The sequence below is a fragment of the Oncorhynchus keta genome, chromosome 11 (assembly GCF_023373465.1).
Source record: "Oncorhynchus keta strain PuntledgeMale-10-30-2019 chromosome 11, Oket_V2, whole genome shotgun sequence".
NCBI classification, from domain to species: domain Eukaryota; kingdom Metazoa; phylum Chordata; class Actinopteri; order Salmoniformes; family Salmonidae; genus Oncorhynchus; species Oncorhynchus keta.
In genome coordinates, this window is record NC_068431.1 from 52,990,346 (window position 1) to 53,011,267 (window position 20,922).

At 42.3% G+C, this 20,922-nt stretch overlaps 2 protein-coding genes across 2 annotated transcripts in view; one reads left to right on the top strand and one right to left on the bottom strand.

The window, feature by feature from the left end:
- The window catches only part of LOC127906203 (uncharacterized), a 373,245-nt gene that overhangs the window by 132,541 nt on the left and 219,782 nt on the right, over positions 1 to 20,922 (bottom strand). The window lies entirely within an intron of this gene.
- ubash3ba (ubiquitin associated and SH3 domain containing Ba) overlaps positions 1 to 20,922 on the top strand; it is a 46,147-nt gene that overhangs the window by 17,096 nt on the left and 8,129 nt on the right. The window contains exons 2-10 of the mRNA XM_035781294.2: positions 12,487 to 12,540; positions 13,165 to 13,351; positions 13,640 to 13,838; positions 17,117 to 17,286; positions 17,487 to 17,695; positions 17,903 to 18,047; positions 18,286 to 18,406; positions 18,535 to 18,750; positions 18,893 to 19,037. Of these exons, the coding sequence (XP_035637187.1) occupies positions 12,487 to 12,540; positions 13,165 to 13,351; positions 13,640 to 13,838; positions 17,117 to 17,286; positions 17,487 to 17,695; positions 17,903 to 18,047; positions 18,286 to 18,406; positions 18,535 to 18,750; positions 18,893 to 19,037 (1,446 nt within the window). The remainder of the gene's footprint in view (positions 1 to 12,486; positions 12,541 to 13,164; positions 13,352 to 13,639; positions 13,839 to 17,116; positions 17,287 to 17,486; positions 17,696 to 17,902; positions 18,048 to 18,285; positions 18,407 to 18,534; positions 18,751 to 18,892; positions 19,038 to 20,922) is intronic.

A 20,922-nucleotide genomic window follows, 5' to 3' on the forward strand; every position in this document is an offset into this window, starting at 1 on the left:
ACCACTTACGGAATGTGGATGTTTACGCTCATTCTTCAAAATAAAGGCCTGAAACTACGTCTAAAGGCTGTAGACACATTAGGGAAGCCACAGAAAAGGGAATATGGTTGATATCCCTTTCAATGGGCAATAGGGATCGAAAGAAAGACAGGGGTTTCAAAATAAGTCACTTCCTGATTGGATTTTTCTCAGGATTTCTCCTGCGATATCAGTTCTGTTATACTCACAGACAATATTTTTTTTACAGTTTTGGAAACTTTAGTTTTCTATCCCAAGCTCTCAATTATATGCATATTCTAGCATCCGGTCCTGAGAAATAGGCAGTTTACTTTGGGAATGTTATTTTTCCAAAAATAACAATAGTGCCCCCTAGTTTCAAGAGGTTATAATATAAGTTTCATGGACTCAATAATCGTGTTTAACATTTTTTTTTTATGACTACCTCGTCTCTTTACCCCACACATGCATATAATTATCTGTAAGGTCCCTCAGTCGAACATTGATTTTCAAACGAAGATTCAACCAGAAAGACCAGGGAGGTTTTCCAATGCCTCGCAAAGAAGGGCACCTATTGGTAGATGGGTAAAAAAAACAACATACATTGTAAATCTTTTTGATCATGGTGAAGTTAATTACACTTTGGATGGAGTATCAATACACCCAGTCACTACAAAGGTACAGGCGTCCTTCCTAAGTCAGGTGCCGGAGAGGACAGAAAACAACAAACAACAGATTGTGAAATATGTCAAGGGCTATGAACACTTTCTGATGGCACTGTATGTATCTAATCTGATTTCGGCATGAGAAAATGAGTGAAGTCCCAAATTCCCGCGAGATACTGCAATAATTTGTACACTCACGGATACTGAGCCTCAGAAATAAAAGATCCAGTCATGGATTAGGAGCCACTCCCTATCATGTAAGTCTTTATCCCTACTTCACCAAAACTATATATATGTTTTTTTTAAATGTCTTGTTTTCCTCAATTGACAGTATGTCAACCAAACAGATTAACAACCTGACTTGTTGGCAACTTTTTTTTTTTTTTTTTGCATAACTTTGAACCATACCATTTTTCAATTCATCACCAATCCAGTGGGCTCTGACACTTTCTTAACAGGTGCATGCTTGTCAACAATTAGCAAGAATAATTTTACAAATACTCCGTGCTTCATCTGGATTCTCCTCCTTATACACACCAGACTAACATACATTTTGTTTTACATTTTCAACAAAGAGTCCTGAGAAACATGATGATCTCTTTATCAAGAACTATAAGCCCTTCCTTTGGTACTTTGTGGCAATAACAAGGAAAGCCAATGTTATGGTCACTACAGTCAATGGGAATCTGATATTGCATTGAAGATATGAGCAGTAGAAGTGAATGTCACAGATCCAACACTATTGGTATAAAGTACACTCTAGCAAAGACTCTCCCTCTCTCCTGTTATTGTTTCCTTTTTCTAAAAGCTTTGTAGTTGCATTCTAGGGACATCCAGTAGAGATGTTTACCACATTGCTAGATGTAGCCTACAAGCAAATGGGTATATTGATGTTCGTTTGTTTGTGTGGGGGGGTTACTGACTGTCTGCAGAATAGCTCGCTGATGCTCTGTACTATGTGCATTCAGCAATCAGGCCCCCAGAGACAAACATGCATGGTGGACAGATTCAGATCTGCAGGAATAGATGGAATTCTTTATAATTCCAAAATAAGTATGGTTTGATTGCTGACAAGTCTATACTGTATGTACCGAGTCAGAAAGTTGTAGTGTCATTGGTAATATACTGTAGCTTAAAGCCATACACAAGGACTAGACCACAATCCAAATGAGAGGTTTTAAAACATTTTTTTTGTTTTGGATGTGTGTGTGTGTGGGGTGGGGTGGGGGGGTGATGCCTTCATTGCATTCATTGCATTTGTAACCTGATCTGAACCACTGAGGACAGACTTTGAGAGGAGATATTTTGTATTGATTACTCTGGCTCTTCTGTGTCAACTAAAAGTGAATACCAAGATGACTAGTGTTTACTGTTTCTGTGGACTCAGCATCTCATGCATTATGCAACAGAGGGGAAAACATATCCAAATAGCTACACTGACATCAGCATATTTGGTTATTAATGGTGTTTTTTGTGTCCCTTGCAAAGCTAACCAGTCTTTTGAAGTTGTGCTACGTCAGTAAAGGGCTACAATATTTCTAGTTTGACAATTCGGTTCGTCTTGCGGATGTACCGCGGCGGGTGTGGCTTGAAGCATTGAGTGACATTTCAAGGGCAGTGGCCATGCTGACAAGCGTTTCACAACCCAACCACATTCCGTTTTTTTTCAAATGGTCGTTCAGTACAGCACCGTTTCCCTTCAAAAGAAACGTGCCAGAACTAAAAAATTATACTGAACACAGCCCTGGTTAAACCTGACTGTACTACTCGCTCACCACTTAAGTACAGTGTTCAGTCTGGTCTACCCAGGCTAGAGTAGAATAGGGAGGACCTGATGGATTAAATGTTGCTGGTGCCTTCAGCTTGACTCTGCTTTCTGTGTGACAGATGTTAGGCTCTGTCCCAAATTACACCCTACTCCTTTATTTCATTCCCTTTCTCTCCAGAGCCACCAGAGAAATATGGTAATGTCCTAAATGACACCCCATCACCTATTTAGTGCACTACTTTTGACCAGGGCGCTTTAAGGGTTCTGGTCAAAAGTAGGGCACTATATAGGTGATGGGGTGTCATTTAGGACATTACCATATCTCTCTGGAGAGAAAGGGAATGAAATAAAGAACACACACCCTTTTAGATGAGGTGGTGCTGACTAACGGATAACAAACTATACTGTCCTTGCTGTATAGTGTTCTGCCTGGAGACTCCCAATGTTAGACGGACTAGTAGTTGCTTTTACATTCCCATGTGAGCTTGTTCTTTTCTTTCTTCTGTTTTTATGTACCGAATAAAAGATCTCATGTTCAGTGTGTTTCCATCGCATTATCAACTCTACCGATTTTAGTTTTGTCAAATAGCGTTGCGTTAAATAGCAAATGTGCCTACTCTGGTCTTGGCACGTGCCCTCTAGCCAACAGCTCGCAGGCTGTGCGGGTAGGCTATCCTACATGAGTTTATTATGGGATATTTTTGTCAAGCATCGATCATGTCACCAGAATAAGACCCTCAATATTTATTGTCAAGGAACATCAAGCTCATCACCGTGCACTTTCACCAAACCTGTGAAGTTCATCATTTATTTAATCTGTGACTCCAAGTCTCCTTCGATATGATTATTATATCAATATTTGAACATAGATGTTTCCACTGCCATTTCTCACGTAATACATTTTACAGACACAGATCACACTTTGTACCGAAACTTCCTGTTTCCATCACAGCTATTGTGATTAAAAAAAAAAAAAAGTTTTATACAGTATGACTTAACTCTCATAACTGTGGATGGAAATGTGTTTTTTTCTTTCTCTATCTCTTTCGCTCTGACTCTATATTTAATGGTGTCACCCACCGCTATCTCTACCCTGAATGACCACATGGTCCTCTATCCTCTTTTTTTAAATAAAAAAAACTTTTTTTTTATGAAGTGAGTGATTGTGTGAGACACTGGCAGAGGGGTTCATCATACTGTTGGCTTTGTAGAGAGACTATGGTCCGAGGGAAACACTGACACTGAATGGAAAGAGTTGAGGCCTAGTTTTTAACCACAATCAATGAATTCACCATACCAGAGACCAGGGGCTGTATTCAGAGTAAGAGTGCTGATCAGGGATCCTTTTTGCCTTTTAGATGATAATGAATAAGATCACATGGACAGGAGGGAGACCTGATCCTAAATTGGCACTCGTATTCTGAGCGGCTTTATGAATACTGGCCCTGGATAACAAAGATGTCTTACACAACCAATTAGTGGGCTGAGCTTTTTTGTTGGGTTCAGAAGATGTTTGAGCAGCTCGCAGTCAGTACAGCACAGAATGGGCTTTGTGTGGTTTAAGCACAGAGGATCAGCATGCCTAACTCTCTTCCGTCTCCCTCCTGTTGTCTTCCATATCCTTTTCTCTCTCCCCCCCTCTCTATCCTCTTTGTCTTAGAACGCTCTCTTCCTCCCTCTCTCCTCTTCCCCCACTGCTCTGCCTACCTCTGCACATTTACAGCGAGGTGTGCCATCACTCCTCCCCGAGTGAGTAGGGATATGTAGTGAGTCTCATTGAGACTGATTGGCGCTGGAGATGATGCATTTACGGCACAACTGAGCACAGGGACTGAGACGTAGGCTCTGTCCCAAATGGCCACCTATTCTCTACATAGTGCACTACATTGACCAGGGCCCATAGGGTGCACTGTAAAGTAGTACACTATGTAGGTTATAGGGTGCCATTTCGGAAACATACAGCATGTTGTTCTTCAACCTTTTTTGTTAACATATTCTCTTCTGGTCATCCAACAGGAATTCAGTAACTGCTGTTGAAAGAAGGCCCTAAAGTTGGAGAGGATGAGGAAGTGTTTTCTTATTCTGTGTGGTTCAGTTCAAACACAGGCTGATGTATGAGGATCAGGTTCGTGAAGCCTTATCTCAGCTGTCTAAGGGTGAGTCAGAAGCCAGGCCAGATACAGGGAAGGACACTTCCTCTGTTGATAGTTTTGGAGGTGCAGTTGATTTGTGTGTTGTGGATGAGGAGTTTTCTCTGCACGGTCAGTGTGATAAGTGGTGAGTGATGTGTGCACACTAGCAGCTTTGTAAACAGGAAATGTGGATTTCCCCATAGAGGCTGAGTCGTGGAGGGGCCAGGGGGAGCTGTAGTTCAGATTCTGAAAGGGGATGCAACCAGATGAGTATGTTTTTAGGTTGTGTGAGTAAACAGAGCTCCCTCAAGTGTTTCCTAAATGTTGTACTCGCTCAAATATCTCCTTTATCACCAAGCAGTTAGTCCTCCCGTTTGACCCTGTTGTGTGATTTTTATTGAAGAACAAAAACATACATTCACTACGGCTATGCAACGTGTCCATTCAGACAAATCCACACTCCATTTCACCACACCACTACTATGATTGTACATTATCAGAGTGCACTCCAACCTTTTTATCCCTTGCTTGCCTTGAACAGGAAATGCAGTTTATAAATAAATCATTGAGTTCCTGCTTGGGGCGGGGTGGACGAGGAGAGGGGCTAGGGACTAGTGCCTGGAATTGCCAGGGACCTCACAATATGATATCACAATGCTTAAATGCCGATACTATTTGTATTGCGACTCTCTCTATATGTATTGCGATTCGATGTTGCAAACATTTCGCTGACCGTATGTCGGCTGCAGAAGGACGAGCCATGAGAAAACGAGTTTTGATCAGTCATGGAAATAAGAGCGCAAAAAAAATTGCCTCCCTATTTCAAAACAAGATGGAGATCTAGCTAATGAAGGAAAAATACTGGAGATTTGGTGCAGGTACAGCCAACTAGAGCAAAAATGACAGTATGTTGCGATATTGACAATATGATATAATGTATTATAATATCATCAAATAGAAATACTGATATGTAACTATAGATTTTTTTTCTTCCCTCCCATCACTGTTAGGGACTAGAGGAGTTGTGAGGGTTGGAGTTAATAACTCCAGACCTGGCCAGCACACACACTGGAGAACGTGACAAGCTAGCATTTTAACAGGTGTGTGTTATATTACAGTGTTCTAGTCTCCCCTCAATGAGTTAAACTCTCTCACACCTAATCCTCATGAGATGATAAGCTTCAAAGTATTTTAGTCTTTGTCGCTGTAAGTGTCACTTACATAGATTTAGCTACTTTATAATAACCACATTGGGGTGTCTTCCATAGAATGCTGTACTGAGAATGTTAGAATATCGAGAAAACGAGTTCTAACACACTTCATTTGATTGTGTGCCAAATGTTTTATGTGAGGGCAGTGTCCTCCTTGTTATTGGTGTCACTCGGTCACCTCTGGGTATATCTCCTGCAGAAATAGGAAATCGATCTATACTGAGCAAAAATATAAACGCAACATGCAACAATTTCAAAGATTTTGAGTTAGTTCATATAAGGAAATCAGTCAACTGAAGTAAATTCATTATCCCCTAATCTATGGATTTCACATGACTGAGAATAGATATGCATCTGTTAGTCGCAGATACCTTAAAAAAAAAAAGTAAGAGCGTGGATCAGAAAACCAGTCAGACCATTTGCCTCATGCAGCGTGACACGTCTCTCGCATGGAATTGATCAGGCTGTTGATTGTGGACTGTTCACCCACTCCTCTTCAATGGCTGTGCGAAGTTGCTGGATATTGGCAGTAACTGGAACAAGCTGATGTACACGTTGATCCAGAGCATCCCAAACGTGCTCAATGGGTGACATGTCTGAGTATGCAGGCCATGGAAGAACTGGGACATTTTCAGCTTCCAGGAATTGTGTACAGATCCTTGTGAAATGGGGCCATGCATTATCATGCTGAAACATGAGATGATGGCTGCGGATGAATGGTACGAAAATGGGCCGGGGCCGGTATCTTCACGGTATCTGTCCATTTAAAATTGCCATCAATACAATGCAATTGTGTTCAGCGTCCGTATCTTACGCCTGCCCATACCATAACCCCACTGCCACCATGTGGTACTCTGTTCACAACGTTGACATCAGCAAACTGCTCGCCCACACGACGCCATACACATGGTCTGCAATTGTGAGGCCAGTTGGACATTTCTAAATTCTCTAAAATGACAGAGGCGGCTCATGGTAGAGAAAATAACATTAAATGATTTGGCAACAGCTCTGGTGGTCATTCCTACAGTCAGCATGTCAGTTGCTTGCTTCCTCAACTTGAGACATCTGTGGCATTGTATTGTTTGACAAAACTGCACATTTTAGTGGCCTTATGTCTCTAGGTGCACATATGTAATGATGATGCTGTTTAATCAGCTTCTTAATATGCCACATGGGGTCAGGTTGATGGATTATCTTTGCAAAGGAGAAATGCTTACTAACAGGTATGTAAACAAATGTGTACAAACAATTTGAGAGAAATAAGCTTTTTGTGAGTATGGAAAATTAATGGGATCTTTCATTTCAGCTCATGAAACATGGCAGCAACACTTTACATGTTGCATTTTATTTATTTTGTTCAGCGTAGTTTCTCCCTTGAATAATGGTGGAATATACTGTATATGTGTGTTTGAAAGTGCTTGTGTGTAGGCCTATGCTTCCACGTGTCTCCCTCACTACATGTGGGCAATTCCATGGTAATGGAATTGTGCTGAAACTCATATTTTTCACTTAAAAATACATTTCCAAATTTAACAAACCATACAAATCGATGCACATTTTTACTGAAGATTCAAAGTTTGGTAAGAGTTTCGGTAAAATGTACCTCAGTTTTATTCAACTAGGCAAGTTAGTTCAGAACAAATTCTTATTTACAATGACGGCCTACCCCGGCCAAATCCTCCCCTAACCTGGATGATGCTTGGCCAATTGTGCGCCGCCGTATGGGACTCCCGATCGAACCAGGGTCTGTAGTGTACGTCACCCCGCTCCTCCGCTCTCTCCACTGGCTTCCAGTTGAAGCTCTCATCCGCTACAAGACCATTGTGCTTGCCTACGGAGCTGTGAGGGGAACGGCACCTCAGTACCTCCAGGCTCTGATCAGGCCCTACACCCAAACAAGGGCACTGCGTTCATCCACCTCTGCCCTGCTCGCCTCCCTACCACTGAGGAAGTACAGTTCCCGCTCAGCTAAGTCAAAACTGTTCGCTGCTCTGGCTCCCCAATGGTGGAACACACTCCCTCACGACGCCAGGACAGCGGAGTCAATCACCACCTTCCGGAGACACCTGAAACCCCACCTCTTTAAGGAATACCTAGGATAGGATAAAGTATCCCCCCCTTAAAAGATTTAGATGCACTATTGTAAAGTGGCTGTTCCACTGGATGTCATAAGGTGAATGCACCAATTTGTAAGTCGCTCTGGATAAGAGCGTCTGCTAAATTACTTAAATGTAATGTAAATGTAGTGACGCCTCTAGCACAGCGATGCAGTGTATATATTTTTTTAATGCCGTGTTTGACATGATTACCAACAGACTGACCAGCTCAAATAGACAGAAGCTGTCTATATGGCAGACTAATCCGAACTCCTCTCACAGCATGTCCAGCCCATTCATTATCTCAGCCAATCATGGCTAGTGGGAAGGTTGCTGTCTCTTTCTGTGGTTTAACCAACAAGGCTCGTAATGTTACAATTTGTATTCATATTTACAGGTGGCACACAAGTTTGTTATTAAGGCACTTGAAAGTTCACATATTCCAGAAGGCATTTCTGCCCCAAAAGATGTTTTGCTATAAAAAAAAAATGTAATGGCTCTCCTGTGAAGTCATGACTAGCGAAGTCCTGAAATTGGTCACATTTGAAGAATCTAACATATAAAATATATTTTGATTTGTTTAACACGTTTTTGGTTACTACATGATCCCATATGTGTTTCATAGTTTTGATGTCTTCACTATTATTCTACAATGTAGAAAATAGTAAAAAAATAAAGACCCTTGAATGAGATGTTCTTAAACTTTTGACTGGTAGTGTATATATGAATTACTTTTGCAAAATATTTCACACCCAATTTTACATGCTCCTTTGAACATCATATGTTGGTGCTCATGGGTAATTTTACATGGAAATGACCGTATGTCTGTGTTTTCTCTACGTGACTGTATGAGCCATCTGGTGAGGTAATCAGGACTTTTTTTGTCCGAGCATGCATTGCGGCAGCAGCAGCCAGGGCAGGCAGGCACACTGCTCTGTCGGCAGGCTTTCTCTCTGTGGGGATGGCTAGTGTAAAAATAGCTCACCGACTGTGAACACCAGAGTGGCATGACATTCACTGTTAGCTTCTCACTCTGAGGTCTGGTCACACAGTGGTGATAGTGGAGTCTTTGGATGTGTCCCAAATGGCACCTGATTCCCTATATGGGGCACTGCTTCATGACCCTGGTCAACACTAGTGTACTATACATGGAAAAGGGGTCCATTTGAGATGCAGGCTCTGTTTCCATTATGAATCATTCACACACAGATGGTGGTGAGCCAAGACACACACACACACACACACACACACAGTGAGTATAGTAATATTCACGATGGTTGGTTGGTTGCTTGTGTCTTGGATAGTTTATATACTGCTAACAAAAATGTAATAGTAAGTGTTGTCTTTGACACTTATTTGCTTCCACCTCTTTATGAAGTGTTTCATACTGTACACATCAAACGGTGTCTGTGAAAGGGCCGAAAAATAGCCAAACATTCAAGCCACCCCTTCCATAGACTGTTCTCTCTCTGCTTCCGTCCGGCTGGCGGCAGCGGAGTATTGGGTCTCGGTACAACAGGCTCCGAGACAGCCCCCCAAGCAATTGCATTTTTAAGCAGATAGACAATAGCTGCCTACCCCCACCAAGGACCATATGCTTCTGACTGACTAAATGCAAACTGTCTCAACTCATACACATTAACACTCTTGCGCGCGCACACACACACAAGGTCACATACACACACACACACACACTTACCACCATGCCCACACCCACCACTTATGTTGCTGCTATATTTTTATTATAATTATTATTATGGAAAGGAGCTAAACACATGCAAAATCCTAGAGGGCAACCTGGTTTTAGTCTGCTTTCCATCAGACGCTGGGAGATGAATTCACCTTTTCAGCAGGAAAATAACCTAAAACACTAGGGCAAATCTACACTGGAGTTGTTTACCAAGAAGACTGGGGATGTCCCTGAGTGTCCGAGTTACAGTTTCGACTTGAATCTACGAATACCTGCAAATGGTTGTCTAACAATGATAAACAACCAATTTGACAGAGCTTGAAGAATTTTGAAAAGCTTCATGGTCAAATGTTGCACAAGTCAGGTGTGGAACTTTCTTCGACGTACCCAGAAAGATTCACAGCTGTAATCGCTGCCAACGGTGCTTCTACAAAGTATTACCTCAGGGGTCTGAATGATGATGTAAATCTGTATTTCACTTTCAATACATTTGCAAACATTATTTCTAAAAACACAACTACTTGTGAAATAAGTCAAGGGGTATGAATAGTTTTTGAAGGCGTATCTACCTCAACTACTCTAGTATGCACATTGTAAACGTGGTACTGGCACTGACGCTGTATATAGCTTATTACCTGTTATTTTTGTGACTTTTTTTTTTTTTTTATACTATTTTGATATAGAATGCTGCACTGTTTTGAAGCGCTTGCAAGTTAAGCATTTCACTGTTATTTTGCATGTGTGACAAATACAACTTCAACTTTAACTCCATTCACAGACAGATGGGGAGATCATGAGACATGCAAAGTAAGAGAGCCGAGTCACAAACAGGGTGATTGGTAGACTAGTCTTCTCAGTTGTTTCTATACTTCTAACAGAACTGGGGGAAAAAAGACAGTATATTTTAGTCTGTGTGGTGCTTCTTACAATGGTTGTTCCTCATTCACTGATGGTGAATTGCAGAGCCACGAGTACTTTTCATAGTCTTTACTGCTAACGGAAATGAAATGCATACAGTTCATCAAATAACATTTTTATTTGTCACATACACTTGTTTAGCAGATGTTATGGCGGGTGTAGCGAAATGCTTGTGCTTCTAGCTCCAACAGTAATATCTAACAATAGACACAATCGTAAAGGAATGGAATTAAGAATGTATACATATGTGGACGAGCAATGCCAGAGCGGCATAGACTAAGATACTATAGAATATAGTGTATACATATGAGATGAGTAATGCAAAATATGAAAACATTATTAAAGTGACCAGTAAGTAGCCTGTGAAAGAGAAGCAGGAAGTGAAGTAACCTTGAGGAGAACCAGGAAAAGGAATCTATCAATGGCCCTCTTTGTGATTACATGAAACGAATGGTGTTCTATTGTCATCTGAAATAAACTAGGGCTTTTGCTATTCTCAGCTCGAGTCAGAGAGACAGCGTGGTGTTGTATGTTGCGTCCGAACGTGTGTGACAGTGTGTAAAAGTTGTGTCATTCACTTTAAGTGTTTATTCGTGTGTGTGAATATAGGTCCTTCACAGGTACAAATGACACATTGAGGACAGGCTGACTGGGGTGGGTGTGAAACAATGTGACATAGAACAGTGTCACACTGAGAGGGAGTGTGTGTCAATAAGAGTCCATCCACTTAACTCTGTCCATGTGGCTCACAGTTAATTACCTTCCCCAGTGCCGTAGTCAGTAGGGATTCTGGGTAATGAAGTCCTCAGTTGTAGTCCAGTTGTCAGTTTGTATTCTGGGTTAATATGTAGTCATTTGAGTTGTGGCAGCTGGCACTGCCTGGCACAGTCTCTGATCATCATAGCAGGTATTCTAGTCCCTACAGAGTTACTGTGAGTGAGCATGTGATTTTAGAGGTTTTATAAAAAGACACTAATTATAATCTGAGAAGCTCTCATTAACTGTAATGTCATTAGCTCTTTCTCACTGAGTGAGTGATCCCATAGACGTTAGCTGACTGGCTTTGGGAAATGGCACAGTTACCTAGCTTTTTATACCGTAGCTTCATAGATGGTATCAAATGTAGGTAATCATGTTTCTAATTGACCTCAGTGACTTTCTCCCCACTTTAGTTTTAGCTGATGTTTTTCTCATTTCCCAGCAGTAACTCATTTGCATTTTCTTCACATATTCAATCATTAATTTCCACAAGAAAAATACATCTGCAGCTGTTGCCTTTTATCACTGCACACAATGACTCTTCTCTCTCTGACACGGACACGCATGGATATACATCGTCCATAAAGACACAAACAAACATGCATGTTGTCAAACGCTATAGCTATCTTACCCGCTCAATCTTGCCACGGAAAGTGTGTTATTGAAGCCTGTCTGTTAAGAGTTGTGTAAGGAGCTATTGATTACAGTCGACTGAATATCATCCACTCCAACCGTGTGACGTGAGGACAGTGGCTTTGCTGATCTAAAGATGGTCAGTGGCCACAGTTTTTCTTAATGACTAATAAAGTGTAAGAGGAACTAGCGTGTGACATCTCCCCCCTCCCTAGCGCGTGATAAGAATGAACACTGTAGCTTGTGTTTAGCATGCATTAGCAGTCATTTATTTAACCCTTAAATCTGTTTTCACATCTTTATCTCTCTCCAAAGCAAATGAACAGAAGTTGACTTTGCCGACTGTGGTTGTGCTGTATCATGACATTTAGAGCCATATAAAATGCAAACTATAGCCATACCTACTGCAAGGCCTCGCTGTGGTACAGTGCTGGTTACTGTGGTACAGTGCTGGGTACTGTGGTACAGTGCTGGTTACTGTGGTACAGGGATACATGGTAATAATACAAAACTCTTGAACAAGTTCCAATAAACTAAGTTCTAGTAAAACATCCTCTGGAAAAGACACTATTGATTTTGACACTGCTGATCATCTCTCTGTCTTTCTCTTTCTGCAGGCTAAAAGCTCTGGTGTCTACGGGAGGCAAAAATGTGCAGGCAGCCTGTGATTGGTGGGTATTGAACACACACACACACACACACACCCTTACTTCTTCCTGACTTAATAGTGAAGGCCTGGTTAGAGGTGGTAATCATTCAAGCGGATCACATTTAAGGACATCCATCCATAGACTGTATGAGGACATCGCTGTAACTCTGTTACTGCAAACCCTGTTGCTAGCTGCTGGTGATGAAATAAACATGCACCACTCACTCACCTCACTCTCTTTTTATTATTGCACAGTGCCAGTTTATAAAATGGAAAAAAAATGTTTTTTGTTGTTTATATGAATGAATATACTGTAGAGTAATGAAATATACTGTAGTGTCAAGTGAAATGCTATTTTGACAGACACTTCATTATAAAGACATGACTCATGTTGTTGGTTGAGGGTGTAGCCCACATCCAGTTCCCTAGGCTCATATTTCAGAGGAATCTTTGTGTATGAATGCTGATCTAGGATCGGGCCCCCCATGCTCGTCCATATAGTCATATTCATTGTGACCTGAAAGGCAAGACTGATCTTAAATCAGTGCTTCCACTCTGAGACTTTTTGAATTTGCCCCGTGTACTGACCCTCCCGCCATCCCTCCTCACCTCCCCTTCTCCTCACCTACCCTTATCCTCGCCCAAGGTTGTTCTCTCATGTGGACGACCCATTTCTGGACGACCCTCTCCCCAGGGAGTATGTGTTGTACCTGCGCCCCAGCGGCCCCCTGCTCCACCAGCTCAGCACTTTCTGGCAGCAGTCACGGGTCACCTGCGGCAAGAACAAAGCCCACAACATCTTCCCTCACATCACCCTCTGCCAGTTCTTCATGGTGAGTACTGCCCTGACCAATGGGGGACCCTTGTTTGTCTGTTTCAGGACAAACCGCGAGACTGTTTGTCGTCAGTACTGGCAGTGACTGCACATCTTGGCTGGGTTTCTTTGACCTGGATTCTTGGCATTGTTTTACTGTATAATGTGCCATGGTGCATGTATACGCTGCGAGCTGGTCGTTGCTCTGTATCTGTGCAATCTCTGTTATGCAGCACTGTCTACAGAGTTGCGTCTCTGTCTGTACTATACTGTACATGTAACTAACTCAGTCACCCTCTCTCTTCAGTGTGCGGACGGTAAGGTGGAGGCACTGAGTGAGGCCCTACAGGCTACAGTGGGGTCATGGAGGGGTCGTTTCCCTAACCCTCTCCCCCTGGAGCTCTACACCTCCTCCAACTTCATAGGCCTCTTTGTGGAGGAGCAGGTGGCAGAAGTGCTCAAGGACTTTGCCGCTGACTTTGCCACGGAGGCGGCTACTAAAGCAGGTATATTGGACTTATGTATTGGACAATACCTTTAAATGATACTGTCTGAGAAGCAGGTGTTTGGAGGATAGACAACGGGTTACCAACATAGTCAAATAAGGAAAATAGTATTTTGATTAATTTATTCACACGCGTGTCGGAACTTGTGGAAGGATGAAACAATCTAGGGTTGCTACCCAAGCCGACTGGTCGTTAGTTCTATCGTTTAGTTTGCCAGAGACACGACCCAATTGTTCAGTCTTTTTGTTCTGTATCTATGGACGCGACCCAATCGATCGTTCTAAATGTTCCATTACCATGCTGGCAATATTCTTATCCTTTCCTTGCTAGCTAGCCAACTACAGCTAAGTTAGTCACGTCAAACAGTGCAACCAGAAAAACAACATAGTATTTGCATTTGTTTAAGCTGTTTTCTAGTGTTATTTATTTGGCTACATCCATATCAATGGCCTAATGATGCAAGATTTCACCTGCCATAGACAATGGGTTCGAGAGCTAGCCAACAACACAGCTAACACAATCACTTCAAACTGAAGCTGGAAAGACTGCAAATTTAGCTGCACTTAATTTCGTTTTACCTGTTTTCTATAGATAGTTATTTTGTATACAGTACCAGTCAACATTTTGGACACACCTACTCATTCAAGGGTTTTTCTTTATTTTTACTATTTTCTACATTGAGAATAATAGTGAAGACATCAAACTATGAAATAACGCATATGGAATCATGTGGTAATCCAAAAAGTGTTAAACAAATCAAAATATTTTAGATTCTTCAAAGTAGCCACCCTTTGGCTTGATGACAGCTTTGAACACACTTGGCATTAGCCAGTTTCATCTGGAATGCTTTTCAGTATTGAAGGAGTTCCCACATGTGCTGAGAACTTGTTGGCTGCTTTTCCTTCACTCTGCGGTCTAACTCATCCAAAACCATCGCAATCGGGTTGAGGTCAGGTGATTGGGGAGGCCAGGTCATCTGGTGCAGCACTGCATCACTCTTCTTCTTGGTCAAATAGCCCTTACCAAATATCTCCAACCACCAACTTACCATCCTGAGACAAGGCCGAGTATAGCCCACAAAGATCTCCCCCACGGCACAACCTGGGCCGGGGGGAGGGTGCCGCCAACCTGGACAGGAAGATCACATCAGTGACTCAACCCACTCAAGTGATGCACCCCTCCTAGGGATGGCATGGAAGAGCACCAGTAAGCCAGTGACTCAGATGAGTCCTTTGAATTTCCACCCGTCTAATATCCATTGATTGTGTTTCTTGGCCCAATCAAGTCTCTTATTTTTGGTGTCCTTTAGTAGTGGTTTCTTTGCAGCAATTTGACCATGAAGGCTTGATTCATGCAGACTCCTCTGAACAGTTGTTGTTGAGATGTGTCAGTTACTTGAACTCTGAAGCATTTATTTGGGCTGCAATCTGAGGTGCAGTTAATTGCCCATTTCTGAGGCTGGTAACTCTAATGAACTTATCCTCTGCAGCAGAGGTTACTCTGGGTCTTCCTTTCCTATGGCGGTCCCCATGAGAGCCTCATATCGCTTGATGGTTTTTGCAACTGCACTTGAAGTTCTTGAAATGTTCCGCATTGACTGACCTTCATGTCTTTAAGTATTGATGGACTGTTGTTTCTCTTTGCTTATTTGAGCTGTTCTCGCCATAATATGGACTTGGTCTTTTACCAAATAGAGATATCTTCTGTATACCACCCCTACCTTGTCACAACAGAACTGATTGGCTCAAATGTGTTAAGAAGGAAAGAAATTCCACAAATTAACTTTTAACAAAGCACACCTGTTAATTTAAATGCATTACAGGTGACTACCTCATGAAGCTGGTTGAGAGAATGCCAAGAGTGTAAAAGCTGCCATCAAGGCAAAAGGTGGCTACTTTGAAGAATGTCAAATATAAAATATATTTTGATTTGTTGAACAATTTTTAGGTTACTACATGATTCCATGTGTTCTTTCATAGTTCTGATGTCTTCACTATTATTGTACAATATAGAAAATAATCCAAATAAAGAACCCTTTAATCAGTAGGTTTATCCAAACTTTCAACTGGTACTGTATATCCATAAAAATTATGCTGATTCATTTTTATTTTACCTTTATTTAACCAGGCAAGTCAGTTAAGAACAAATTCTTATTTTCAATGACTGCCTAGGAACAGTGGGTTAACTACCTGTTCAGGGGCAGAACGACAGATTTGTACCTTGTCAGCTCGGGGATTTGAACTTGCAACCTTCCGGTTACTGGCCCAATGCTCGAAACACATTCATGATTTTGACTGGCTGATAAAAGCTGCCTGCATGTCTCTTGTCCCGACTCCCGACCCATTCATTATTATGGGACAGCTGGAGATCGAATTTGAATATTGAAACAATGTTGCAAATATCGGACAGACCGCAAGGTTTATTCAAATCTCCACTGTTGAAAACAAAATGTTAGTCTAAAAGAAATGTGAGATAAATGGAAGATGTCTCGATGCTTTTTATAGTGGAGATCAAGTTTTTAAATTGCCCTGGCTGGGCTGATGAGACAGTGGATTGCGCAGTCAGATGGAACAGAGTAAATAGCCATTTTAACGCCATAGCCGTTGGTAACTTGTGCAAAAGACACTGGCTGGAATGCTGTTTTAACCAATCAGCATTCAGGATTAGATCCACCCATTTGTTAAAATGGCAATCAACATATTAAGAATGAAAGCAATAACGTTTCATGCTTTGTACATTCCTCCCTCTTTTGTAGCCACTGCAGTCATACAGAGGGGTGGGAACTGTGTTCCTCTGCCTCAGTGTGTACGATAGACTGAATGAATGTATTCTCCACTCTGCGCTCCTACCAGAGGCTGAAGTGGAATACATTCATTCAGTCCATCGTAAACATGTATTGTTCTGGATTACAATAAATGGGCAATAACTGCAATATAGCAGTAATAATGCATGGAATACTTGTGTGTCTCTGTACAGTGTTGTGGTGCAATGAATGAGAAAGAAATGGACAATACCAGCAATAATAGTGCCTGGAACGTAGTGTGTGTCTGTTCCTCTGTGCTCACATGTCTGTGCTCACACGCCTCTGTCTTTGTTTTGTCTTACAATGAATGAAAAAGAAAAATGGCAAATGAGAGCATTGCAGCAACAGTGTCTTTAAATGCTCCTCCTCTGTGCTCAGATGTTTCGGTCTCTCTCCAATTATCGAACTTTCAAAAATAAATTACCATATAGCTGTAAATCTATAATGCTCCTGTTTCTCTCCCTCCGTAACTCAGATGTGCACGTGGAGCCCCATAAGAAGCAGCTCCATGTGACCCTGGCCTACCACTTCCAGACCAATCACCTGGCTGCCTTGGAGAAGCTGGCCAAGGGAGTGGACGTGTCGCTGGGCTGCGATTGGCTGGCTGTGCTCTTCTCCCGGGACATCCGATTTGCCAACCACGAGGTACACCAGCCCCCCCAATCTGCCTTACTCCTTTTTATATATCTCTTTTACTTTAGTCTAGCTGTATTGTTTTACTGTATCGTCGTATTGTTTTACTGCAAAGTGTATTGCAATATTTAAATACAATTTAGATTTGACCCCTGCTCTCTGATTGGTGACCTGTTTGAAACCTGACCTCTAACCACCCTCCCCCTCCCCAGACGCTGCGTGTGATGTACCCATACGTGCCCCAGAACGAGGACGAGCTAGAGCTGGCTCCTGGCGACTTTATCTTCATGACCCCCGTGGAGCAGAGTAGTGCCAGCGAGGGCTGGGTCTATGGCACCTCTCTGGGCACTGGGCTACCTGGACTGCTGCCTGAGAACTATGTGAGGCGGGCAGATGAGTGTGACACCTGGGTCTTCCATGGGTAAGTAGAGGAAGGCTTCATACTCAATGGGTAGAGATTTGCTATGGATGTGATTCTGTAAATAAGTGAGTTTTTAATGCAGTAGAGTTGTCCCCTTTCCTTTCTGTTTGCTGTTTTGCTGCTCCAAAACGTAGCGATTTTAAAAGAGCGTTGTTACTTTTGATATTGTTTAAGTTAATTTCCTGATTCTGTATATCTGTTCCCAAGATCTCACTCTTTCAGCAACCCAGCCTCCCCGTCCAACACTGGGGGTGCAGTGGGGGGCCTGTTATTTGATGGACAGCTGGACGGACGTTTTCTTGACGACCCTGGAGATCCATCCAGCCTCACTGTCCTCTGTCCACCTGTCCAGGTAATTGTGTTACACTGAATGATTTGGCACAAAATAACACATTTTAGATTTTTTTTTAAATTCACAATGCATTGTTTTAGGTTGCTAAAGGCTGTACAACATTGCTTATTCTACTCTGAATAGAATTCAAATGTTTATGTACAGACATGATTGAATAATAGTAATAATAGTACTTAATAATGGCTATGAACAGTGTATGAACGGTGTGTTAATTGTGTAATGAAACTGTGTTCTCCAGATGCTGAGGCCCACCACTCAGTCATGTCTTCCCAAGAGGAGTCTGTTTGTGTGTCGCCATGGTGAGAGGATGGATGTAGTGTTTGGGAAACACTGGATCACTCAGTGCTTTGATGCTAAAGGTCAGTAGGAGATAGAATATAGGGGGAAATGTATTGGATTGAATAGTAGATATGCTTTACTGTAGTACTAATTTACATACTGTATTATGATAATCAGTCTGCCTCCTATTTTACGTTCATAACTCTAGGCCGATATGTTCGCTCCAACCTCAACATGCCGTCTAGTTTGCCAACGAGAAGTGGAGGCTTCCGAGACTACGACAAAGACTGTCCAATCACAGTATTCGGCTCAACTCAGGCCCGCCTTGTGGGTGAAGCCCTGTTGGAGAGCCAAGCGGTGATAGATTTTGTCTACTGTTCTCCCTCGCTGCGCTGTGTCCAGACTGCCCACAACATCCTCAGAGGTATGTCCTGATCAATATCATCACCATCCACCACAATCAGTCTGATGAACAAAGAATTACAATGAACTATTCTTATGTATTGTATTCCATTCTGTTTTATTCTATTCCATTCTACTTTATTCTATTCTATTCTATTCCACAGGCCTGCAGCAGGAGGGGAAGACTAAGATCCGTATAGAGCCTGGTCTGTTTGAGTGGACCAAGTGGGTGTCTGGCACCTCTCTTCCTGCCTGGATCCCTCCCACTGACATGGCTGCTGCTAGCCTGAGTGTGGACACAACCTACAGGTACAGTACCTCAGAACCTACATACACACACACACACACACACACACACCTGAAATACTTTATTTGAATCCACAACTAACATGGCATCATAAAGGATTCAAACATTTCAAAGGTTGCTGATGCAAGGACACTTAAGGAAACAAAAAGTGCCTTCTCCACACAGCTAGGCTCCTCATAACGGCTGATTCAGAGCAGTTCCTAGCCAGTTTTTTTTGCTTTACTCTTACGCAGGCCTGCAATCTAAAGGCCATGTGAAAAAGTATTTGATCCCCTGCTGATTTTTCACGTTTTCCCACTGACAAAGAAATGATCGGTCTGTAATTTTAATGGTAGGTTTATTTGAACAGTGAGAGACCGAATATCAACAGAAAAATCCAGAAATACACATGTCAAAAATGTTATACAATTATTTGCAATGAGGGAATTAAGTATTTGACCCCTGCAAAACATTACTTAGTACTTGGTGGCAAAACCCTTGTTGGCAATCACAGAGGTCAGACGTTTCTTGTAGTTGGCCACCAGGTTTGCACACATCTCAGGAGGGATTTTGTCCCATCTTCTCCAAGTCATGAAGGTTTCGAGACTGACGTTTGGAAACTCGAACCTTCAGCTCCTTCTACAGATTTTCGATGGGATTAAGGTCTGGAGACTGGCTAGGCCACTCCAGGACCTTAATGTGCTTCTTCTTGAGCCACTCCTTTGTTGCCTTGGCTGTGTGTTTTCGGTCATTGTCATGCTGGAATACCCATCCACGACCCATTTTCAATGTCCTGGCTGAGGGAAGGAGGTTCTCACCCAAGATTTGACGGTACATGACCTCGTCCATTGTCCCTTTGATGCGGTGAAGTTGTCCTGTCCCCTTAGCAGAAAAACACCCCCAAAGCATAATGTTTCCACCTCCATGTTTGACGGTGGAGATGTTGTTCTTGGGGTCATAGGCAGCATTCCTCCTCCAAACACGGCGAGTTGAGTTGATCCCAAAGAGCTCCATTTTGGTCTCATCTGACCACAACACTTTCACCCAGTTGTCTTCTGAATCATTCAGATGTTCATTGGCAAACTTCAGACGGGCATGTATATGTGCTTTCTTGAGCAGGGGGACCTTGCGGGGGCTGCAGGATTTCAGTCCTTCACGGCGTAGTGTGTTACCAATTGTTTTCTCTGTGACTATGGTCCCAGCTGCCTTGAGATCATTGACAAGATCCTCCCGTGTAGTTCTGGGCTGATTCCTCACCGTTCTCATGATCATTGCAACTCCACAAGGTGAGATCTTGCATGGAGCCCCTTCCATTTGCGAATAATCGCACCAACTGTTGTCACCTTCTCACCAAGATGCTTGGCGATGGTCTTGTAGCCCAATCCAGCCTTCTGTAGGTCTACAATCTTGTCCCTGACATCCTTGGAGAGCTCTTTGGTCTTGGCCATGGTGGAGAGTTTGGAATCTGATTGATTGATTGCTTCTGTGGACAGGTGTCGTTTATACAGGTAACAAACTGAGATTAGGAGCACTGCCTTTAAGACAGCTCGTTACCTGTATAAAAGACACCTGGGAGCCGGAAATCTTTCTGATTTTATAACAATTTATAACATTTTTGACATGCATTTTTCTGGATTTTTGTTGTTATTCTGTCTCTCACTGTTCAAATAAACCTACCATTAAAATTATAGACGGATCATTTCTTTGTCAGTGGGAAAATGTAGAAAATCAGCAGGGGATCAAATACTTTTTTCCCTCACTGTAACGTCCCTTCACCACCACATATTCACAACCCCCAAAAATGTAATACCACCATACAACAATATCACAATGTGTGCGTATGCATGTGTGTTTTTACCTGCTATCTGATATCTGATTCTACTGCTTGCATCAGTTACCTGATGTGGA